Raw genomic sequence first — 24,201 nt, 5'->3', positions numbered from 1 at the left:
TTGTTTATTGAGCCCTTAGAGCGTGTCTGAACACTTTGCCCCGACATTGAAAATCGGTCTCATTGTTTTCATTTAAACAAAGGTTTGCTTTATCTGCCTCGGTAAAATCAAGGTTGCATCTTTACTGTTCAAACATAATTTATTTCAGAGACTGTGGCGAGATACCAAATTAGACAGGACAAGTGTGACCATGGATAATTGCATGCAGAGAAAAACACATTAGACACTTTCATATTTTATTTTTCCAGTTAATCATTTGTGACCCTGGACCACAAAACCAGTCATAATGGTCACTTTTTTGAATGAATAGGCTGTTCGTTGATGTATGGTTTGTTAGGATATGACAATATTTGGCCGAGATACAACTATTTGAATATCTGGAACTGGGGGGGGGGGGGGGTAAATATAGAGAAAATCACATTTAAAGTTAAGCAAATGAAGCAACACATATTACTAATGATAAATATTTTTTTTTATTTACAGTAGTAAATTTACAAGGTTACTTCCAACCCAGTCTCACACAGTTGCGTATAAATAGCACGAAGTGTAAAAATCGTGCAATACATATGCCAAATTCCACTTTGGCGTGCATATGATACGCCAGTCCTTCACTTAAACGGTGCATCTTTTTGTCGTTTTATTTATTGGTTTCTCAATTTTTTTGCTATTTTTTACCATTTTCGCTTGGGTTGAGGGTTAGAACAACTTTTTGTTATAAAAAAAATGACATCCTAACCCAAACTCCAACTCTAACCCCAACTCCAAGCGACCATGGCTTAAATATAGATAAAAACATAGAGAAACCTGTATATTAAATAACCTCATTAAGCAAATCTAAAATCTAACCCTAAACCCAAGCGAAAATGGTTTAAAAACAAATGAGAAACCAATAAATAAAATGACAAAAAAGATGCACCGTTTAAGTAATTGGCGTATCATATGCACGCCAAAGTGGAATTTGGCATATGTATTGCACGATTTTTACACTTCGTGCTATTTATATGCATCTACATGAGACTGGGTACTAACTTCATGCAACATGATCTTTATTTAATGATTTTTGGCATAAAAGAGAAATTATTGTTTGACCCATACTGTACATATAATGTATTGTTGGCTATTGCTATAAATATACCTGTTCTACTTATGGCTGCTTTTGTGGTCCACGGTCACCTTTTAGTTAATCTCATACCCCTTATTATTAAAATGCTGGAGCCATTGCTTGGCTGGGAATTGCTGAACCTCTTTCTGAACCTTGGTAAAACAAAAACAGAAGGGTTGCAAAATCATCACCAACACTCTGATAGTGGAAAAGTAAATCTAAGTAATAGCATAAAATATAGGACTGGTACCCTTTTGATTATTTAGTTATTTTATGTTTGATTTATTTCAAATTCAAAATTAAGGATGTTATTATGTGGGATAAAATGAGCACATTATATGAGCACATTCTGTACTCTTTATTCGCTGTGGTGGTTTTTTATTATTGCTGGAGGGACATGTGTTTTGGCTTTCTTTGGTTATAACTCACATCAGTGAAGGTGTGTCTGAATGGAGCTCTATTTATAGTGTTTGTGGAGGAGGAAGTCGAGCAAACCTTCAATTCCAGCACTGCTTCCCCAGCCTCCTCCAGTCCTGACTCACACAATTGGGGTTTAGGTTTTTGTACGGTAGGCTCGTGGCTGCTTTTTGAGTCAGTGTGCAATGATGCACATTTGCAGTGTTAACATTGTTGACTTACAGTATACGAGCAATGCAGTATTACAAAAATAATTTTAAACAATGCTCATTTGTAGTGTGCATTGGTTTCGGATCGAAAGGTACAGTATCTATTGAAGACAACAAGTTCCTTCTTGACAGGTTTAACATTGGCTTTTCATATATCATCTGTCTGACTTGTACAAATGACTATAGTAGCACACAGAGGTTTGCCAGCATACAGATAAGTGATCAGTCTTGTACACTATGACGTAACTAACAAAACATATGTCAAAAAACATAACTCTAGATGAGATATTTTTCAAGTAAACCTGACAACACAAACAAATGAAGTAGATAAGATCAGACATTTACAGAGATCAATGTTCTTCACTCAAGTGTGTGTGGTTAGCACCTGCACATTACTGAATGTTATTGCATTGGCTGTTGTGTAACATTATTGTTTAGGTAGTCTTCCTTCTACTCACTTTTCACAAACCAAGTAAACTCTTCAGGGTTATTAAGGTAACAGTTGTTACAGTGTTTACAGCACTCAAGTTTATAACTCAGGTTTTTAATCATCATCTTTGCAGTGTGTTGATGCCAAGCAACAGAGGCGTCATGCCCATTCAAACTGAGGGGGCACGTTGAGTCAAATGGATTTTGCATGCAACCTCAAAATCAAAGAAGCGTCCATTTAATCTGTTTAATATGCACAATATTATCAATTATACAACAGTTCTTTCTGGTTCTCGAATCTGATTGGCTAAGAGCAATACGATATTGTGCTGATAACGGCACTGTAACCGCTTCACCTTTCGTATTATTCCGCCACCTAGTGAATGGAGGTCCTAAGCAGGCTCATCTCTGAATGGAAAAACACAGACGCGCTGTTTGAATCACTCTCCGTGTGTCTCATTAGTTCACTAGCTCATAAATCAGTCTGTGAATCCCCAATCAGAAGTTATTAATAAAGTTAATGGGAGAAATGTCTTGTCACATCGTGTGGACGATTAACACTTGGAAAGAGGAATATAGACACTCGTTTTTTTCTGGAGCTATATTTCTTATCAGAACGCGAAAACACTGTGGAACTGCAGGTAAGCACATTGATCATTTACTTTATCGTGACGTGACTATTAAAACATGTTATGAGATATCGCCACTGATATATTTATAAGCAGCATGCAAAAACATCTCTCTGACTTTTATAAAAAACATTTTGTATAGTACTGACAAGAACAAAGTTTAATAATAATAATCGAGTGCTCGTATCGCGTTAAGAATGAATGAGAAAGCAATAGTAACGTTACACAAGCATAGTTTTATTAACTTTTACCTCGCGCCAAAACAATAACAACACAAAAGACACTAAATATGAATAAAAAACAAGTACTAGTTTGATCATGACACCAAATACTGCTGATTTGATCTCATTTTGACGATCATAAACAAACAAGGCCAACATGAGAGCCAGGGAATCCCTTTCAGAGATGTAGCCCAGAGAGGGCGGTGGTCAGCGGGGCGAGTGAACACTGACGTCCGCTCATGCTTTGGTTCTCATTCGTACCGAATCTCACTAAGCAAACGTTCAAACAGGCGCTATCTTTACTAATCGACTGCAGATTTAAATATAATACAGATACATTCTCGACTGAACTAATCTTAAAACTACACTTTGTGACCAAGAAACAGTAATATAAAGTAACAGCTTTTCCGTCCATTGAGTTGTATGAGCTTCAAAGCAGCCGAAAGTTTTACCTGTCATTCTGGCCGCCCTCAAATAAGTGGCGGAAGAAGTAGTTCTCAAACAAAGAGGCTTTTAAAATAACTTCGTTTTTCAAACGTGTGCCGTCGAACTGTTGTATAAAAGCAATATCGCTCTCGGAGTCGTGTGACATAGCTCTATATCATCACGGCTGTGACTGCCTCCTGCACTCGGCCTACGGCCTCGTGCCTCTGGCCTAATCACAGCCGTGATGATATAGAGCCACACCACACTCCTACTCGAGCGACATTGCTTAATTATGTGCTGCATCCTTGTCATTTTTCAGAAATTTTTGTCGTTTTGATTGTGTAACATTACTTAATTCTGGCGGCAGGCACTGCAGATAGCGCAGTCGTAGTCTGAGTGTGCTCACGGGCATTTTGCTATCTGAGGAATTAAAACGTGTAAGAAACGCTCACAACATTTCCAAAACCCCAGTACGGTAATGTGCGGTTAACCTCCTCTGTGTCGAAACTGTATGGTTTAAAATGTGACCGTCTCAACGTTATATTAGATTTCTAGATTCATCTTCTTAGTACAAAGTTCGCCAGAGTTCACGGTGGCGTGGAATCACACATGCTCACATCTGAGGTAAAATTGATCCAGTAATGCGTTCCTCTAATAATTTTATATACACATCATTATTAAACATTAAAATCAATTATAGTTTGTCACTTTCGTTATATACTTAATGGATTTAAAATGACATTAATTTTATAGGATAATGCAGTTAATTTTATAGTTGATAATGCATTATGACACAATTAAACAAGTCATTTATTAAAACTTAAATAAATAAAACATGCAGTTTCGGATGTAAATATGATACAAATATGTCATTATTCAATAGTATTTGATTTGAAAGTTAGTCAACATTTTTATTTTGGAGGTTTTTGCATGAAAGCAGTGGTGTTCAGTTTGTTAGAAATATAAGTGCCATGGAAAAGACTGAAAGCTCTATAATGTTTCGTTTGATGTCTGTGTATGCACACATTTCTGTGAGCTGTGCACACTGTGCCCCCTTAAAAAAAATTGGTGCATGACGCCCCTGCCAAGCAAAATGTGTGCTTCAGATTCTCTAGTTGAAGGTTTCTCTGATGATGAAATGTAGAAAAATGAGCGGCCTGGACTTTTAAGTTTTGGCCGACTCTTGGTTTTGCATTCCATGGCAATGGACCGCCATGTTGGAAAAGCAGAATTCGGTTTCTCTGTGGTCTACCTCAGCTACTGGAAACCCAGGACCATGGGGGCAGCCCTGCTCTTTCTGTTTAAACAAGCAATCACTCCCCTTCACCACTTCCACAAAGAGAAGGGGGAAAATAAGACCCAGCTGTGATGCTCAGGAAGAGATTTTGGAAACCGGTAAGGGTTTAAGGAAAGGGTCATTAAAACGGCACGATACGTTTTTTTATTTAAAGGAACATACTTGTTTCTTTTAGCACCAGGAGGACATTTTCCAATTTGAATTGACTTAAAGGTTCCTCATGCATCTGCTTAATGATTTTTACTGGCCTTGTACAATTATGGTACTCAAAGAGTGTACAGAATGATTTTTGCCAGACTTAAAAGGTTTCATTGGAACCAGTAGTGAGACGGTTGCTGAGGCCAAAGCAAGTTCAGGTCATGTTTTTTTAAACCATCTGAAACCACTTTTTTACTTCAAAAGAAAGTGGTTTACATGCAGTGTGAACAGTGTGCACATGCCTTTGCTTTCTACTCCATGTGAGAACCTTTTGTAGTTGTAGTTGCACTTGTTTTTAAAGTAATTGTAGATGGCAGTTTTGTTTAACAGAACTATGAGTAGAATGTTTTACTCTGTGAATGGAAAGCACTGCATTTGTTCAGGATTAGCACAAGGATTATTGAATTACACAAGACGTCATTTTAAACACAGTGTCTATTCAACATTTAAAGCAAAATGTTTGGAAAGACTTGACTTCATTTTTCTCCTCCTCATTTTTTTAACAACAACTAAATATGTGATTGGCATGCCACCAGGCATGGTCCTGACCAAAATATATTCACACGGGTGACTCACACATTTTTGAGCGAGATCTTGGTTTTCTACAGAATTGATGCGTTACTGGCAGACGTCGAGTCTGTGCTCCTATGTCCATATCTGTTAAGCTATTTTTCTTGTGTAAGAAAAACATACAGCATGTTCTACATGTAGTGACACATGAAGTTTATTTAACTAAATTCGGGAGGAGCATGGTCATGTAATCCAACCAATCTGCACAAAGAGGTGTCTATATATAGCTGTCCTTCACCTTTGTGCTGTGAAAGTTTTTGCAGCATCCCTCCTCCACAACATCACATCGCTCTCACCAGTACATCTACTCCAGTTATAGAGGGGGGTTTGGGCAAAAAATACAGCGCTCGCAGCCCTCCTCTTGCACAGGATGCCAAATATGCTCAATCTCATTCCCTATTGATTACATGTTAATGCAAACTCCTGAAATTGCACATATTAAATGAATGAAAAGGTCATAATATATGTCCCATTTATGGACAGATATATACTTCTAAGGTACCAATATGTACCTTTGAAGTACTAATATGACCCTATTAAGAACAAAGATGTACCTTTTGAAAGGGTACTGTCCAAGTGAGAGCTCTTCTACCTTAAATATGACACAAGTACATTTGCAACTTGCAACCCCAAGTAAAAATAATGATAAAATGTATACCTTGTAATGCACTGTAAGTGTCTGCTAAATGCATAAATGTAAGTGAAAATGCATTGGGCAAGCTGCTATTTGTATATTTTACATTTAAGTTTTACATTCAGGTTAGTCACATATTTAACCTACGTAGACTTTGAAGGCCCAAAGTCTGAGGAAGTGAACTTATTTTGATTAAAATAACTAATAAATAAATAAGTCCTCTTCTTCAGTGCCAGTGTTGGATTTTGAGAAATTGTATGTCCCAAAGTCTAATAAAAAGTCTGTTTCATTTTATGAGCAAAGTCCACAAGTTCTGTTTTATGCTCCTCAGTAGGGACACTTGGCTGTGGTTTCATAGAGCAGGGCTCATATGATCTTTAATTTACAGATTGACATGGAGCCTCACATTCACAAGCTGCTAATGGTTTCCATTCAACGCTGCTGGTCAAAGCCAAAACTGGAAGCCATTTTCTGTACTGAATGACAACTGCATGTACAGGTTTTTGTCGGTAGAAGTTTTATTATGAGGGTAATATATGTTGAGTTGGGTCCATTTTTTTTTAAAGAGGTGTTTATATACATTTCAATTTGAAGTTTTTTTTTTTTTGCTGCAACGTTATAAAATAAAAACGTTTTTGGTTCCCTAAAGCAGTGGTTCTCAAAATGGGGGCCATGAGATTGTGCCAAAGGTCCCCAGTTTATGACGTATAAATACACGAGTTTATCATAAATTCTGTGTAACTAAACCTAACAAAAATAAGGCTACTAACCAACGGCATTACTTTGTATAAAGTAATATGTTTTGTTTAAAGGTGCAGTGTGTAATTTTTACAAAGACCTCTTGACAGAAATGCAAAATAATATACAAAACCATATGATCAGGGGTGTATAAAGACCTTTTTATAATGAACCGTTAAGTTTTTATTACCTTAGAATGAGACGTTTTTATCTACATACACAGAGGGTCCCCTTATGTGGAAGTCGCCATTTTGTGCCACTATGTTTCTACAGAAGCCTTTAACGGGCAAACTTTTTTTACTAAGTTGTCACCGTCAATTACGTGTTTTTCCGGTGGCGGCTACCATAGCTTCTCTATGCGTTTCAAAAGCGAGGGGTGAGGAGTGGACTGAGCCGTTGGTTGCAATTCGCAACCTCACCACTGGATGGCGCTAAAATTTACACACTGCACCTTTAATTAAAATTTTACGTTTTAGAAGTTTTATGCCATAAATTTTCTCTGGTGGGACATGAAGGAATACACCGTACACCAGGGGGGCCGCACGCCAAAAAACTTTTGAAAACTTTTGACTTAAAACATACATTTCTTTCTCATTTTTTATAGTCTGTATACCCTTTCTCCAGTATGAAGAACCTTTTGTCCAGCAGAACCTGGATGTTTTATATGGAACCATACAGCCTGACAAAGACTATTTTAGGACCCTATTTTTGGGAGTTTGCATGAAATGCATGTAATAATTATGAACCTGAACTAATAAAAAGTATGTTGATTTGGCATAATTTTTACAGTGGCTTTGCTCTCAATTTTTTACTGAATTGAGTTGCTTTTGAATAAAACATGTTTTTACCCTTACAGAATGCAATATTCAAGCATTTTTCTGTAGTGGTCTTAGACCAATGTACAGTATTATTTTACATGCAGTCAAGGATGTCTCTGCATTAGGGTCCAATGCTTCACTCAAACTTTATTCAGGCTCTGCTGGTGACCTTATTTACTGCTTTCTTCTTTGCAGTGATATGTTATCGTTGTAAAAATCTCAGACCTTTCATTAACGTCATGTCCTTTATACGGTGGTTGTCGCGCCAACTCGCTCCCTACCTGTTACCTGATTTTGGAGTGCGCTATTGGATGTGTCACTCATAGGGGGATTATGTTAGTATTCCTGAATTAAGCTGCTGGATAAAGGACATGTTGACAGATCCCACAGGACCTGAGGCATTGGAGTAGAGTTGAGCCTTGTATAAAATTATGATTTCCTGCAGGTTGCCCAACACCACGGGTATCATTGTTGATGTCCTGGCATGCGGTAGAGTTCAAACAGGGTGAAGGTTTTTACAGGATGGTTAATTGATCTTGTGGATAGGGTGTCAAAGAATACAGTAAATAAATTGCAAATTTAGATAAAATTAATGTAATATTAGATTATTAAATTATTACATATAAGGCATCCCTAAGGCTGAGACTCTCTTCATATCCCTGCTTATATTTTGTGTTTTCAGAAACAACAGGAGCCTGAGGCAGCTGCGCAGGTACTGTCATGGATGCAGAGTGTTGATGCTTTGAATGAGGCTGTATCTACTTTCAGTACAATGGAGGAGGTGATGAAATACTTGGAGCCAGACCGCTGGCAGGTGGACATGGAAGACCTTTACAAGCCTACTTGGCAGGTGGTGGGCAAGTCTTTCTTCCACCAAAAGAAAAGAGGTAAAGATCATGTGTTCAGAATAGTTTTAACACATTTGTTTTAGTCAAAGTTTGTGGTCTTTTTTTAAAGTGCTTTTTTAGTCATTGTTTACAGTGTAGCTCAAAAGGTCATGGGTTTGAATCCAGGGAGCACACTAAAAAATGTATACTTAAATGCTCTACAAAATGGCATATTTAAAATATATGAAATACATAAAAAATAAACAATTTAACAATTGTGAAAAAGAAACCAAATTTTAAACATATATTATACCCAGGTACTTAAAAAATATATTTTTATTAGGGCTGGGCATATATTAATCTAGATGAATGTCATACAAAATAAAAGTATTTTTTGCATAATATATTTGTTTGTGATGTGTGTAAATATTATGTATATTTAAACACACACACACACACACACATTTAAGAAATGTTTTATTTAAATATCGTTTTTTATTTATATATAATTTAGAATATAAAAATATAAATATATATAAAAATATAAATATATATATATACACACACACATGTAAATGTTTTTTAAATACCCACATTAATGTGTGTGTATTTATATATACATAATAATAACACATCACAAACTCATATGTTATGCAAAAAATTACTTTTATTATGTATGAGATTAATCTAAATTTATCTATGCCCAGCTCTAGTTTTTATTCATTTAAACTTTTAAATTTGTTTCAATTAATCATCCATAAACTATAAATGTCTATAGTGATTTCCACTTTTTTTTTTAAATATGCTCATTTTCCAGCTCCCGTAGAGTTAAATGTTTCATTTTTATCGTTTTGGAATCCATTTAGCCGATGTCCTCTGGCGGTACCGCTTTTAGCATAGCTTAGCATAATCCATTGAATCTGATTAGACCATTAGCATTGCGCTAAAAATAACCAAAGAGTTTCAATATTTTTCCTATTTAAATCTTGTTACATCGTGTACTAAGACTGACGGAGGGTTCAGGGTTGCGATTTTCTATGCCGATGTGGCTGGGAACTGTACTCTCATTTTGGCGTAACGGGCAAGGACTTTGCTGCCGTACCATAGCTGCAAGAGGCGCAATGATATTACGCAGTGCCCAGAAATAGTCCCCTGCTATTGAAAGTAACCAAGGGGACTATTTTCAGGCGCTTCGTAATATCATTGCGGCCATGTTGCGACGGCACAGTCCTTGGTTGTTGCGCCATGGTGAGAGTATAGTTCCTAGCCATATCTGCCTAGAAAATCGCAACTTTTATTTTTCCGTCGGTTTTAGTACACGATGTAACTACAAAAGAGTCAAGTTTTGAATAGGAAAAAATATCGAAACTCGTTGGTTATTTTTAGCGCAATGCTAATGGTCTAATTAGATTCAATGAATTATGCTAAGCTATGCTAAAAGTGCTAGCGCCAGACCCGGAGATCAGCTTAATGGATTCCAATACTGTAAAAATCTAATGTTTAACTCTAGGGGAGCATATTTTCAAAAAAAGTGGAGTGTCCCTTTAAAGGCATTTAATTATAATTAACAAAATGCGTATTTTCCCTATCATGTTCCCTTTTGTTGACGAAAAAACATAAAAAGCCCTTTGCAAGCAAATGTTTTGGTCTGTAATTTCACTGATGAGAGGAACACTATTTTTGGAATGCATTTTGCAAAGCCACATCTATTTGTGCTCGTGTAGGAGTGGTGGATCTGAACCTGCTTCGAGAGGAAGTACAGATGTACAGTTGCACTCCACGAAATTTTTCCGTCTCACTGCGCGAAGAGCTGAAAAAGACAGACGCGATCTTTTGGCCTAGTTGCCTGCTGGTGAAGCGCTGCGGGGGAAACTGCGCCTGCTGCTCTCATCGCTGCTATGATTGCCAGTGCTCGCCCACCAAGGTGGCCAAGAAATACCATGAGGTATAACACTAAGAGCCTCTTATCCGTGTGTGCGGAAGGTGTGATTTGTTGAAAGCTTTAATAATCTTTTCTTTCGCAGGTTTTAATGCTAAAACACAGGACAGGGGGTCGCGGGCTGCAAAAAACTCTGACAGACGTCTCCTTGGAGCACCACGAGGAGTGTAGCTGTGTGTGTAAAAATGACTCCGACTAAACCAGTCCCAGGAAAATACACTGGCCCCCCAACAGACTTTGCTTCACCCAGGGAAATTTTTCTGGCAAAGTGAGCTAAAGCGTTTTTACCCTGATGTTGCAAACTAATGCAACCCAGGTTTGGAGATCTTATCTTGACTCATCTAAGCCTACAGTTCCATTCTCTTTGGGCTCCAAATCCATCAAGAATTAACCCATGAAGTTTCCACTGGCCTCGTGATGATAGCATGGAATATTTGGAGAATAATTGGACACAGTCTTACTTCTGTGTGTGTATAATTTTCACATGTACTGTATGAGTGTGTGTGTGCACGCACACGAACAGAGCAATGCAGGTTTAGGAAATGAGAATGCGGAAGAGATCATCTTAAAAATTATATCTTGGATTCCAGGATAACTAGATGGCCTGAAGTGGGTTTAGTGCTTTTGGTTTGGATGAGTAAGTGAAAAAAGGAAGAGAGAGAAAATGAGAAAAAGCCAAACTAAACTATGAATTACTGTTACTCCAAAGGGACTCATGTGTTTCCTAAAGATGTGTTACTTGAGGAGCAAGCACATTTGGCAACAGATGTTTTCTTGAATAGTTTTTGGTCTTTGCTTATTTTTCATCACAGAAAATATCAAAGGACCCTAGCTGTAAGACCGTGCATCCACTTTCAAAGATTGTGATGGTTTGGACACTGTCTTTTATAGGATATCCCAAAGACATGAATTTCTTGAATTAACCAGCTCTTCTTATCACTGAATTGAAAGCCAAATTTCATTAATAGTTTGTAAAGAATCATTCAGGGAAGATAAGCTTGTCATTTTGCTACTTTTCGAAATGAAATGATTGAACAGCGGAAATCTTTTTGCTCATCTTTTACTGTTTGAAACGAACTATAGACTCTTGTGAGAATGGCTTCGTTCACACTGTTAAACTATACAAATGCAAAAGTGAATCTTGTGTAAATACATTTAAAGTTCTGTTTTTTTGGACTTTTTTCTACATTATTACAATTTTTGGTACCGAGATTTTGGAATTTTGTTAGAATCTTTTTCCACTTTCATAATCACAGTAGTATTTTGTTGCAGTATTAGTCACTCTTTTGTGGAGACATTTATACTTTTCAATTCCACTTGTTTGATATATGTAATAAAGCATTGTTTTGGATTGAGGAATGTTAGATGTTCATGTACATAGACTTTTTAGAAGTTAAAGGGACATAGAACTGCCAGTACTCTGTTGCTCTTACCATTAAATGATGATCAAACTTTTTATAGGTTTTCCAAGTGACCCCTGAGTTATGAACTGCAACCTGACAGTTACCTTTCAGATATAAAAGATGCATTAAAACACATCAAACTGCTGTCTGTCTCACGTGGACCTTAACCTTTCAAAAATGTTACTTTTTCTTAATTGTGTTACTTAATAATGCCTTAAAATGTTACGCTCGACCCAGACAGGGTTTAGATTAAAGGATTAGTCCACTTTCTTAAAAAAATCCAGATAATTTACTCACCACCATGTCATCCAAAATGTTGGTGTCTTTCTTTGTTCAGTCGAGAAGAAGTTGTATTTTTTTGGAGGAAAACATTCCTGGATTTTTCTCGTTTTGATGGACTTTAATGGACCCCAACACGTAAAAGTTTTAATGCAGTTTAAAATTGCAGTTTCAAAGGACTCTGAACGATCTCAGGCGAGGCGTGGGGGTCTTATCTAGTGAAAATATTTTCTTTTTTGGCAAGAAAAATAAAAAATACTTTGGACCACAACTTCTTGTCTTCCTCCGGTCCTGTGATGTGCCAGCATGACCTCACGCAATACATCATCACGTCAAGAGGTCACGGATGACGTATGCAAAACTATGCCCCAGTGTTTACAAGTGTGGAGAAAGAGGACCGTTCCGACGTTGTAGTATGTCGAATGATACTACGGTAATTAATGTCTTTGTGTCAGTGTAGTGTTTAAAATGGTCCGCAAATGTGCGTTTCATATATGTAACATGTGACCTTTCCACGTCACTATACGCACATTCATGAGGTCGTGCTGACGCGTCACAGGACGCAGGAAGACGAGAAGAAGTGGCTTAAAAGTGCATATTTTTTATTTTTCTTTCCAAAAATGACAATCGTTTCGCTAAATAAGACCCTTATGCCTCGTTTGAGATCGTTAAGAGTCCTTTAAAACAGCAATTTTAAACTGCATTAAAACTGTAAAGTGTTGGGGTCCATTAAAATGAGAAAAATCTTGGGCTGAACAAAGATGGACATAAACATTTTGGATGTAGTAAATTATCTGGATTTTTTTAAAGAAAATCCAGGACTAGGCCTTAGCTATATTAGGATATTTAAGAAATTTAACAAACATACCTTGAGATGTTTGCATCTTGAGACAAAACATGGCCCTGATATATGTTAAGATATCTCAGTGCAAGATGTTTTAAAATAAAGCCAGCTCAAACATGCATTTTAGTCTGGGGCTACGATAAGCGCTGTCTGGGAAACCACTCCATAGTGTTTTTTGGACAAATATATACTACATTTAAATTTGTTCCTATAAAAAAGTGAGTCTCTGCATACTGTATGTGATAGAGTAGACATTTTACATTTGAGAGTGTTATGTTTTCAGATTTTTTCATTCTCATATTTATCATTGTTGTCCCTTCATATTAGGCTATATTTCTGCCGTGTTTATATTTTGTGTCATGGAAAAGAAGAACTTAAAGTACTTACAAATATTCTCACAGCAGATATTGGTTATGCTTTTATGTGTACATAATGAACATGTCATTTTGCATGTACATACTCTGGGTGACAAAGTGAATAATAATATTGTACTGGTGTAACTGACACATATCATATCATATAATATCAGTGACAGAACAATGTTAAAACATTTCAAAAGCTCTGAGATGACATGTAAAAGCTGGAACAAAATCACAAATAACATCACAGAAAAATAACACTTTGATCACAAATTTCATTTTGATTGACTCGACAAGCAGCTGAGTAAACAAAATGGGCAACATTCTTTGCTTAAAACTAACATGATGACTCAATCCGTGTTATTCCTTGTCTGATGTCTATTGCCTCGTCCCTTCTGATTCATTCCTCTGTCATTTTGTCAAACAGTTATTCTTTGATGTAATGTTTTTGTTTTTAAACTTTGTTTGCAGAACACCTACACTTGACAAACCATTCGAACAAGCCACCTAATGGTTTGAGATCAGCCATTAGTCTTTAAAGGGAACATGTGAAGGAGAGATAAGAATTTGAATTGATGTATTATATAAAAGTCAGAAGATGTCTTGATGTTATGTAGCATCACACAGTAATGGACAGCCTGTCTGTGATGAACTTGATATTCCTGTATCATTTCTTTTTGGCTTAAATGGAACATTTCACAAGGCTTTTTTAAGATATGAAATAAATGTTTGGTGTTCCCATAGTATGTGAAGTTCTAGCTCAAAATATCATATAGATAATTTATTATAACATGTTAAAATTGCCACTTTGTAGGTGTTAGCAAAAATGTGCTGTTTTGGGTGTGTCCTTTAAAATGCAAATTAGTTTAACTAAATGGCAGTGCCATGGTTGCATAGTGCAGAATAAGGGGTGGTATCATCCCCTTCTGACATCACAAAGGGAGCTACATATCAATGACCTATTTCACACCTGTTCACATGCTTGCAGAGAATGGTTTACCAAAACTAATTTACTGGGTTGTTCTTTTACACATTTTATATGTTGATAGAAGCACTGAGGACCCAATAATAGCACTTAAACATGGAAAAAGTCAGATTTTCATGAGATGTCCCCTTTAACTACAGTTTGTATAAAAACAAAAATCCAATTATTTGCGATTATTGCTTGACATCTCACTGTGTAATAGGTCTGTTTTTTGTTATTTCTTGGGTGTAACAATATTTAGCAATGGTTTATATGAAGCGTTAAAAACATGCAGTAATAATGTCAATATTTTTAAAACTTTTAATGCAGGACCTTTAATGTTATTTTCACTTATTATTTTGAGTTTTGGAGATGTGCTTCAAAAATCTTAGTTCATTTAACTTAAGCATATACAATTCATTAAACTGAAACATTCAGGTGAAATGAACTTAAAGGAATATTCCATTTTCTTAAAAGAAAAATCCAGATAATTTATTCATGTCATCCAAAATGTTGATGTCTTTCTTTGTTCAGTCGAGAAGAAATTATGTTTTTTTAGGAACACATTGCAGGATTTTTCTCATTTTAATGGACTTTAATAGACACCAACAATTAACACTTAACTCAACATGTAACAGTTTTTTTTCAAAGGAGTTTCAAAGGACTATAAATGATCCCAACTGAGGCATAAGTGTCTTATCTAGCAAAACGATTGTCATTTTTGACAAGAAAAATAACAAATATACCCAACTTCTCGTCTAGATCCGGTCGTGATGCGCCATCGTGACCCCACGCAATACGTCATGACGTCAAGAGGTCACAGAAGACGAACACGAAACTCCGCCCCAGTGTTTACAAGTATGTTGAAAGAGGACCGTTCCGACATTGTTGTATGTCAACTGATACTAATTAATGTCTTTGTGTCAGTTTATTGTTTACAATGATCCGCAAATGTGCGTTTTATATATGTAACACGTGACCTCCCTATGTCACTACGCATTTACGTTAGGTCACGCTGGACCGGACCTAGACGAAAAGTTGTGGTTTAGGGGAGCATTTTTTTTCTTGTCGGAAGTGACAGTCGTTTCGCTGGATGGGACCCTTGTGCCTCGTTTGGATCGTTTATAGTCCTTTGAAACTCCGTTGAAAAAAACTGTTACATGTTGAGGTAAGTGTTAATTGTTGGTGTCTATTAAAGTCCATTAAAATGAGAAAAATCCTGCAATGTTTTCCTCAAAAAACATAATTTCTTCTCGACTGAACAAAGAAAGACATCAACATTTTGGATGACATGGTGGTGAGTAAATTATCTGGATTTTTCTTTTAAGATTTTTCAGTACATGTACTTTTTGCCTGAGTATTTTGATTATTTTTGCTTTTCACAGAATAAGAACTGATCAGAACTTTAACTACTTAAATATTTGTTAATGAAATTTCATAAATGTTTAAGCTTTTATATTTATATAATGTTTTGTTGTAAATTAAAATTTTGTAAAGTCACCGGTGATCAGTGTTTACTTACATAAACCATGTTCAGCACATTTTATTGTATCTCTTTCCACAGTACTGGCAATGCAAGTTTTTTGCGTGTTTATGTGGAGAATCAAGTTTATTCAATGACTGACTTATAGTCTGTTGTGAGTTTTGTATTATAATCCCATTTATAACACTAAAAGTAGCCTAATATAATTATAAATTAATTAAAAAAGAAAGTCTAACTAAGTGGAGATGTTGGACAGAGAAATTAACATGACACATTTTTAAGTTTAACGAACTTGCTGAATGATATTGGAATTATTAGAATTTTTAAGGTAAATCTTGTTTTAGTTTAATTTTTTTAGGGCAACAACTTTCCTCCAATTTTTAAGTAAATTCAACTTGTCTGGGTTTACAGTGTACATTTTCATTTGTGTAGATCTGTTTTTACCCCAGTGATATTTGGTTAAGGTGAATTCTTGCTTTTGTTTTTATTTTATTTGGCTGTTTAATGCTACTTTACTCTTCTTTACTTTACACTGAGAGCTCAAACTCTGAAATATAAGAGTAATAACAAGAACAATAACAATTTAAAAAAATAAATGTTTTGTAGCTAAAATCTGAAAATTTATGAGCGGAGGATATTTTATGTTCCACAGATGCTTTCAGAGAGTATTTCACTGTCAAAGTTTATAGAGAGCTCAATAAAATCATGGCTGCACCTTTGAGATGAATCCGATGTGCGTATGAACGCTGGACTGTGGGTTTGGTCTCATTTAGTTAATTATAGGGCTCTCTCCTCTGTGCTTTTTCAGGGACTGGCTGTGGTTCCTGGCTAAAGTAATGATCTGACATCTGAGTGGCATTAATCACAAGGATGTGGACAGTTTGCTTTCCACTAAAGATGTCATGTGATATCTTTTGCAAACCTTCTTTTGTCCAGCATGTTTAGCATTCAAAACATTACAGTCAACTTATGTCCCATCTTTTGTACTCCATTGGCCTCTTTTTGAAAAATGAAATTTACTCAGTATGCACATAGAGTTTGTGGGTTTATAAAGAGCTAGAATATGGTATGAATGGTGTCAACAAGGTTAAGCCACAATCTATAATCCACCTGTAATCCAAAAGTTATGTTTCTCCACTAATTATATATTTTGAAAAGATACATGCACTGTAAAAAACAATCCATAGAAATTGCAGCTGGGTTGCCGGTAACTTACAGTAGATTTAAATTTATGTTTTTTACTGGCAACATTTTGTTCAAAGTTAAATGAACATTAAGCATTTACAAGTCTTTGTCTTTACAGAGTAAAACTAAAAAAAGAGCATGAAGCAAAACATTCTGGGAAACAAAATCTGATTGCAAAAAAAAACAGAAAAAGGTTGATGAAGATTTCTGGTTCCCAGAACGCTTTGCATGAGGCTGTTATTTTATAGTTTTATTCTGTAAAGATAAAGACTTGTTAATATTTAAAATATATTTAACTTTGAACAAATTCTTGCCAGTAAATAACATCAATTTAAATCTACAGTAAATTACCGGCACACCAGCTGCAATAACATTGTAATTTCTACAGATTTTTATTACAGTGAAAATATTTTATTCAGTGTCATGCAGCTCTAAAATGTAACTTTTAGCTTATAAATAAAAAAATAAATATAAATGTATATATTTAAATACATTTAAATATATACAAATTTAAAAAAAAAACTTAAAAAATATATATATATATATATATATATATATATATATATATATATTTTTTTTTTTTTTAAGTTTGCTAATTATAAAAATTTGTTTCTTGACGGATGGTTGCTTTTTTCCACAAACCTAGTATTCCAACATGTTTTGCAATATGCTGATGCAGGTTCATGCACTCTCATGATAAAAACTGACCTATAGTTTTCGAGAGATCCACTCTGAATATATCCACACACTGTAAAAAAATTCCGCAGAAATTGCAGCTGGGCTGCCGGTAACCCACCGCAGATCCAAATGTATGCTCTTCACTGGCAACATTTTGTTCAAAGTTAAATGAACATTAAACATTTACAAGTTTTGTCTTTACAGAGTAAAACTAAAAAAACAGCATCAAGCAAAACATTCGGGGAAACAAAATCTGAAGCAAAAAACAGAAAAAGGTTGATGATGATTTCTGGTTCCCAGAATGCTTTGCATGAGGCTGTTATTGTATAGTTTTATTCTGTAAAGATAAAGACTTGTTAATATTTAAAATTTATTTAACTTTGAACAAACTCTTGCCAGTAAATAACATAAATGTAAATCTACGGTAAATTACCGGCAACCCAGCTGCAATAACATTGTAATTTCTACAGATTTTTTTTACAGTGCAGCCTGTGGAAGTTATGAACATTCAGCATTCTCCTTAAGCTTCAAACTAAGAGTCATTCTCAGGAAACATGGTCATTTATGTCCACTGGCTTATAATTCATCACTATTTCATACTTCATACACTATACCTACATTTTGATTCTTAATTTGTTTTTCCAACCCAATTTTGCTTTCTCATTTCCCTCTATTAATAATATTAGTTTGATATCTGGAGATTGACGGAGTTGCATGATGAGTCTGGAGGAAATTACTGTTGAGCTGAGCTTACTGGACACTTCCATCTCTCTAACAGTGACAGATGCTGTGTCACATTTACACACAAACTGCTGACCATAGTGTAAAAACTCTGCTTATCCTGCTCTTTTCTAATATAAGTCACTTTCAGAAATAAACTGAAGGACTTTAAATATATTGCATTGTGGTTGGATGCCATGATATCACCAGAAATGCAAACTTTTTAAAACCATCTGATTTTACAATTCCAAGTTTAAACGCCAAAGTGATGATGTATGAGATGTCTATGTCATTCAGCGAAAGTAGTCATGGTTTAAAATCTAGGAGACCACATCCAATTCTGTGACTAAGAGGCTATTAGGCTTTAAATAAAAACACATACTTTAATGAAAACATAGAACCTTAATGTCAATGTGTCAGACTGAGATTAATCAGATCTAATTATGTTGGTTATTTTTTCCAAGAGGAAACTCCACTTCCAAACTGTGCTCAATGATTTTTCCAATAATGCAAAGATTACACATTTGTGTCTAGTTTAGTGACATGTTTGGCAAGAATTTTGCATTCAACAGTAGTTCAAATCTATATCCAACAAAGAAAGTTCGTAGTTATTCAACTTTCGTTTGAATGCTTGTTGCAGTAATTTATGTAGTTTTTAACAAATTAAAATTATTCTCTTGGCATCCCAACATGCTAAGACACTATAAACCCTTTAAACTACATTACATTGATAGATAACAGCAAAATTTCACAGAATCTCATGTACAAAAGAAAACAAACTTAGAAGAGTTAAAGGTCTTTTTTGTCTAACTGTCAATATATGCAGATAAGTTTGGTTGCTCTCAGATGTTAGAGTCGCATACACAAAGCATTTAGGGACAACCTTTTATTGATCTTGTGCTGTGAATTAGGTCTTTGTAACGTCTGAGAAACATAAAACACATTGTAGCTTAAGCAGCTATGAGAACCCAGATAGCAACACGTTCTAAGCTGAATCTGGCTTACATTGGGTATTGCTGGCTCTGATTTGTTCATAGCCAAAGACTGAAAAAACTAAACACAAAAAAAGGCTTTTGTCATGAAGAAATGTAAAAAACATTTTCCAAAATCTATTTATCAAACCAGATGAAAAACAAATGAAAAAACAACAAAGAATTTCATCTTAAAGGCAATAATAAATATATTTAACTTTTTTAAACAAAAAAGACATATCATTTTTTATATAATTTTTATGGGCAGTTAATGCAAATGAGTTGTCATTGTAAAATAAACAAAGTAATGATAAATGATCAATAAGTGATTTTAGAATGATATTTTGTGACTCATTGGAATAAGATTTTGTGACTTTTCCGATTAGGTCAAAAAAAATCAGTGCATCCAGAATATATCTGAACATTTCAACACAGAAATGAAGGCCGGGTACTAGAGCACAAATGCAATATAGAAACGACATGCTTACACACACACACACACACACACACACACACACACACACACACACACACACACACACACACACACACACACACACACACACACACACACACACACGCGCGCACACGCACACACACACACAAACTAACTAACTAACTAACAAAGATACAGTTACAATTACACACACATACAGACACAGACATGCAGAAAGACAATGTTACACCCACACAGACACACATTTCAAAATGCATCAAAAACTACAATAAAATCTACTATTTGAAATAATATTTATTTTGTATGTCCTTTCTAATGTTTATATACACATAAATTCACAAAATGTATCACTAAAGTAGTGATGTGAGCAGTTGGCCACATCCCTTGAAATGAATGGGTCTCTATGGGATTTATTTCCTAAACTGTAATTCTTTTATGTTTTTCTTTCTAAGCACCTCATGGCCAAATTCAACAAGTAGCATCTAGATCAATTTCTAAAAACAATTCAAATCAAATTTAGATAATTTATGTGAATGTTTCATAAAAATGTGATATTTTACAGGCAAGCTAATGGTGTAGTTGAGGAATTTAGTGTTAAACAGGTACAAAAGTACTTCATGTCTCACAAAACATTAATGTATAGATGGGAAGTAAACAAACAAAAAAAATATTATTTGTATCATTAAAAATCTATATATATATTTTGTAATCACTCTTTTAATTTCTGGGGTAATTTTTACCCCCACAGAACTATAACGTATACAGGAAAATTGGAGCGTATGAGGGTTAAGTATGTCAGTGGGTTTTGGTTTCAGTCTTTTCAGTCGAATTTGTTCTTTAAGCAGTTATTTTTTTTAATAAATAAGACTTATGATAGAGTCCGAGCTTAAAGTTGGGTTTTGATGTCGGATCAGCGTTGGGTTTTGACGTCGGGTTGATGTTGAGTTTTGACATCAGATCAGCATTGGGTTTTGACGTCGGGTCAACGTTGAGTTTTGACATCAGATCGACGTTGGGTTTTGACATCAAATCGACGTTAAGTTTTGACGTCGGATCGATGTTTGGGTTTTAACGTCAGTCCAACAGTGGGTTTTGAAGTCAGCCGATGTTGGATTTTGACGCCATTCCGACGTTGGGCTTTGACGTTAGCCCGACATTGGGTTTTGACGTCATTCCGATGTTGGGTTTTGACGTCAGCCAGACGTTGGGTTTTGACGTAAAATTGACGTTGGGTTTTGATGTCAGATTGAAGTTGGTTTGTGACGTCAGCCAGACGTTGGGTTTTGACGTCAGATGAACGTTGGGTTTTGACGTCGGATTGACGTTAAGTTTTGACGTGAGCACAATGTTGGGTTTTGATTTCGGATCGACGTTGGGTGTTGATGTCGGATAAACGTTGGGTTTTGACGTCGGATTGACGTTAAGTTTTGACGTGAGCACGATGTTGGGTTTTGATTTCGGATCGACGTTGGGTGTTGGCGTCAAATTGACGTTGGGTTTTGACGTCGGGTGGACGTTGGGTTTTGACGTCAAATTGATGTTGGGTTTTGACGTCGGATGGACGTTGGGTGTTGACGTCAAATTAATGTTAAGTTTTGACTTGAGCCCGACATTGGGTTTTGACACCGAATTGACATTTGGTTTTGACATTAGCCCGACCTTGGGTTTTGACGTTAGCCCGACCTTGGGTTTTGACGTTAGCCCGACCTTGGGTTTTGGCGTTAGCCCAACCTTGGGTTTTGACATCGGAACGAGGTTGGGTTTTGATGTCGGATTGACTTGGGTTTTGAAAATGTTCAATTCTTCAATTAAAAAGCTGGACATATTTGAACATCACTCCCAAAATATGAGTCATCTATGCAATTACTAATGCTTTTATGAACAATGTTTTCACCAGACCACCCAAATCCACAGAGGTCATTGCAGTAACAGCCCAAGTAATGAGAACATCATCTCAGTTCCCCTTCACCTTAATAGGAAAGTGAAACCTGATTCTGAATGGAGAACACCTGAGAGAAAATGACCTTGTATCTTTACATTTGACAGTGTGACTTTAACTGTCATGCTTTCATGTTTTATCCCACCCAGTGCTCCGCATAGCAAACAGACCTTCTCTTTGTTAGTCATTCAGACCTAATGGCGCTGCAGAATGATGCAGACTTCCTCCATTTTCCTTTTTGACCTTTCAGAAAAAAGGGTCACAAACCACATGTAAAGACCTCCATATTACAAGTCAGCAGTCCACAAAATGGCCATTCACATCTAAACATCACTTTCCAGACCCTCTAATCCAGATCAGTGATGTGGTTGTTCGGAGAAGCGAGAAAAAAGTGGGGAGAGAGGAGAAGAAAAAACAACAGCTGGGGTCAGTTTACTCTTTAATGGTTAAAGGTTTACAAATTTAGGAAACCACTGATGCCTAACACAGTGGAAGGATCTCATTTTGAAAAGGAGAGGTTTCCGCCCTATTCCAAGCCAGCTCCTGGAAAGTTTTAACAAGACGTCCCTCTTCATTAGGAGAATTCCCAATGAATACACCACGTGCATTCAGCACCCATAGCCCCAGCACGAGTCTGATCTGAGGAAAAAAGTCTGTTTGTCTTGGCATTGGAACGAAGCACCGCATGGCACACGTAAAGTGTTAGTCTGCTTTTATCAAACCCATTGCTAAAAGATGAGAAGTTTTTTTTAATACATCTCATAATTATCTGAGGTTGAATAACACAACATTTTTCATCCAATGTTTCAAATGTTCCTAGCTTTATATTTCTAATGTGTGTTGTTTCTCTATTGTAAAACCTCTATGGATTTTGTAAGTGCATTAGCAGACAGTTTTGTCCAAAGGAAGAAAACAATGAAACAATTCATCCAAGGAGGCAATAACACGAGGTGTGGTATGATACAATGTTTCAACAATGCTCATAGACATACCTATGCAAAAAAAGATACGATGTGGAGGAGACGGCTTTTTTCCCAATGGGATTAAAAATAGGCTAATTTCTGTTAGTGAACTGCATTATTGTTATTTTACAAATAATAACTATATGTGACCCTGTCTGCAAAGTCAAGGTTAAAGTCTCATTATGTAATGAGCAGTTTGATTTCAATCATTAATTTCACTTTGATTTGAATCTTTGACATGGTCTTACACAGTCAATATTAACCCTAATAAATTCCTTGGGGTCAATTTTACGTTAATCTTAGTCTTTAGTTAAAAAACAATGTTCCCTTCATCTCAGTGGAATAAGATTTTGTGACTTTTCCAGATTATCTGTCAAGATTCATATAAAAAACTGGGCTTGATTCAGTCGTTCTAAAGAGGTGTAAAAAAATTCACCAAAAGCGGCCCTTTGGGGGTAAAAATGACCCCAAATGAAATGAATGGGAAATGTAAAAAAAAAACTTTTTTTTCTTGATATGCATCAAATAAAATCAGTGCATCCAGAATAAATCTGAAAATTTTGACACAGAAAGGTAGGCCTGGTACTAGAGCACAAATGCAATATAGAAAAGACATGCTCAATCACACACACACACACAGACACACAGACACACACACACACACACACACACACACACACACACACACACACACACACACACACACACACAAACAAACAGACACACATAAACACACAAAGGTATGACTGCCACAGATAGCATTTTTTACAGAATTTGGCAAAAAACAGCCACAGATGCAAGACAAAGATGTAAAATGCTCACACAGGTGTGTGCGTGCCCCCCCCCCACACACACACACGCACAAAGACAAAGTAAAACTTACACACACATAAAGACACAGACACACACACACAAAAAGGCAAAGTCACAAACACGCACGCACCCTTACATTTAGTCAAATTTCTGTGGCATTTTGTAAAAACAGACATTTCAAAATGCATCAAAAACTACAAAAAATTATACTATTTGAAATAAAAAAAATGTGTGACCTTTCTAATGTTTATATAAACACAATTTCACAAAATGTTTCACTAAAGTATTGATGTTGATCAGTTGGCCACATCCAGTAAAATGAATGGGTCTCTATGGGCATCTGCTGGTCAAAATTATTTATTTCCTAAACTGTAACCATAAAACTTTAGTTTTTTTTTCTAAACACCAAATGGTCGAATACAACACATAACATCTAGATCAATATCTAATAACAATTTAAATCAAATTTAGATAATTTATGTGAATTTCTCATAAAAATTTGATATACAAGTGTAGTTGAGGAATTGAGTTGTAAACAGGTACAAAAGTACTTCATATCTCCCAAAACAAAGCATTATTGTATAGATGGGAAGTAAACAAAAAAATGATATATTATTTGTATCATTAAAAATGTATATATTTTTTGTAATCACCCTTTTAATCTCTGGGGTCATTTTTACCCCCAGGGAA

The 24,201-nt window shown here is 35.7% G+C and overlaps 1 protein-coding gene across 1 annotated transcript in view; it reads left to right on the top strand.

Annotated features, from left to right (window-relative positions):
- Positions 1-11,813, top strand: part of pdgfc (platelet derived growth factor c) — a 49,018-nt gene extending 37,205 nt beyond the window's left edge. Inside the window, exons 4-6 of the mRNA XM_073854313.1 lie at positions 8,371-8,575; positions 10,240-10,460; positions 10,540-11,813. Of these exons, the coding sequence (XP_073710414.1) occupies positions 8,371-8,575; positions 10,240-10,460; positions 10,540-10,653 (540 nt within the window). The 3' untranslated portion in view covers positions 10,654-11,813. The remainder of the gene's footprint in view (positions 1-8,370; positions 8,576-10,239; positions 10,461-10,539) is intronic.
- The last annotated feature ends 12,388 nt before the right edge of the window (positions 11,814-24,201 follow it).

This window comes from Misgurnus anguillicaudatus, chromosome 16 (genome assembly GCF_027580225.2).
Source record: "Misgurnus anguillicaudatus chromosome 16, ASM2758022v2, whole genome shotgun sequence".
Lineage (NCBI taxonomy): Eukaryota > Metazoa > Chordata > Actinopteri > Cypriniformes > Cobitidae > Misgurnus > Misgurnus anguillicaudatus.
The sequence above is the reverse complement of the archived record's forward strand: the minus strand, read 5'-3'. Positions and strand labels throughout refer to the sequence as shown.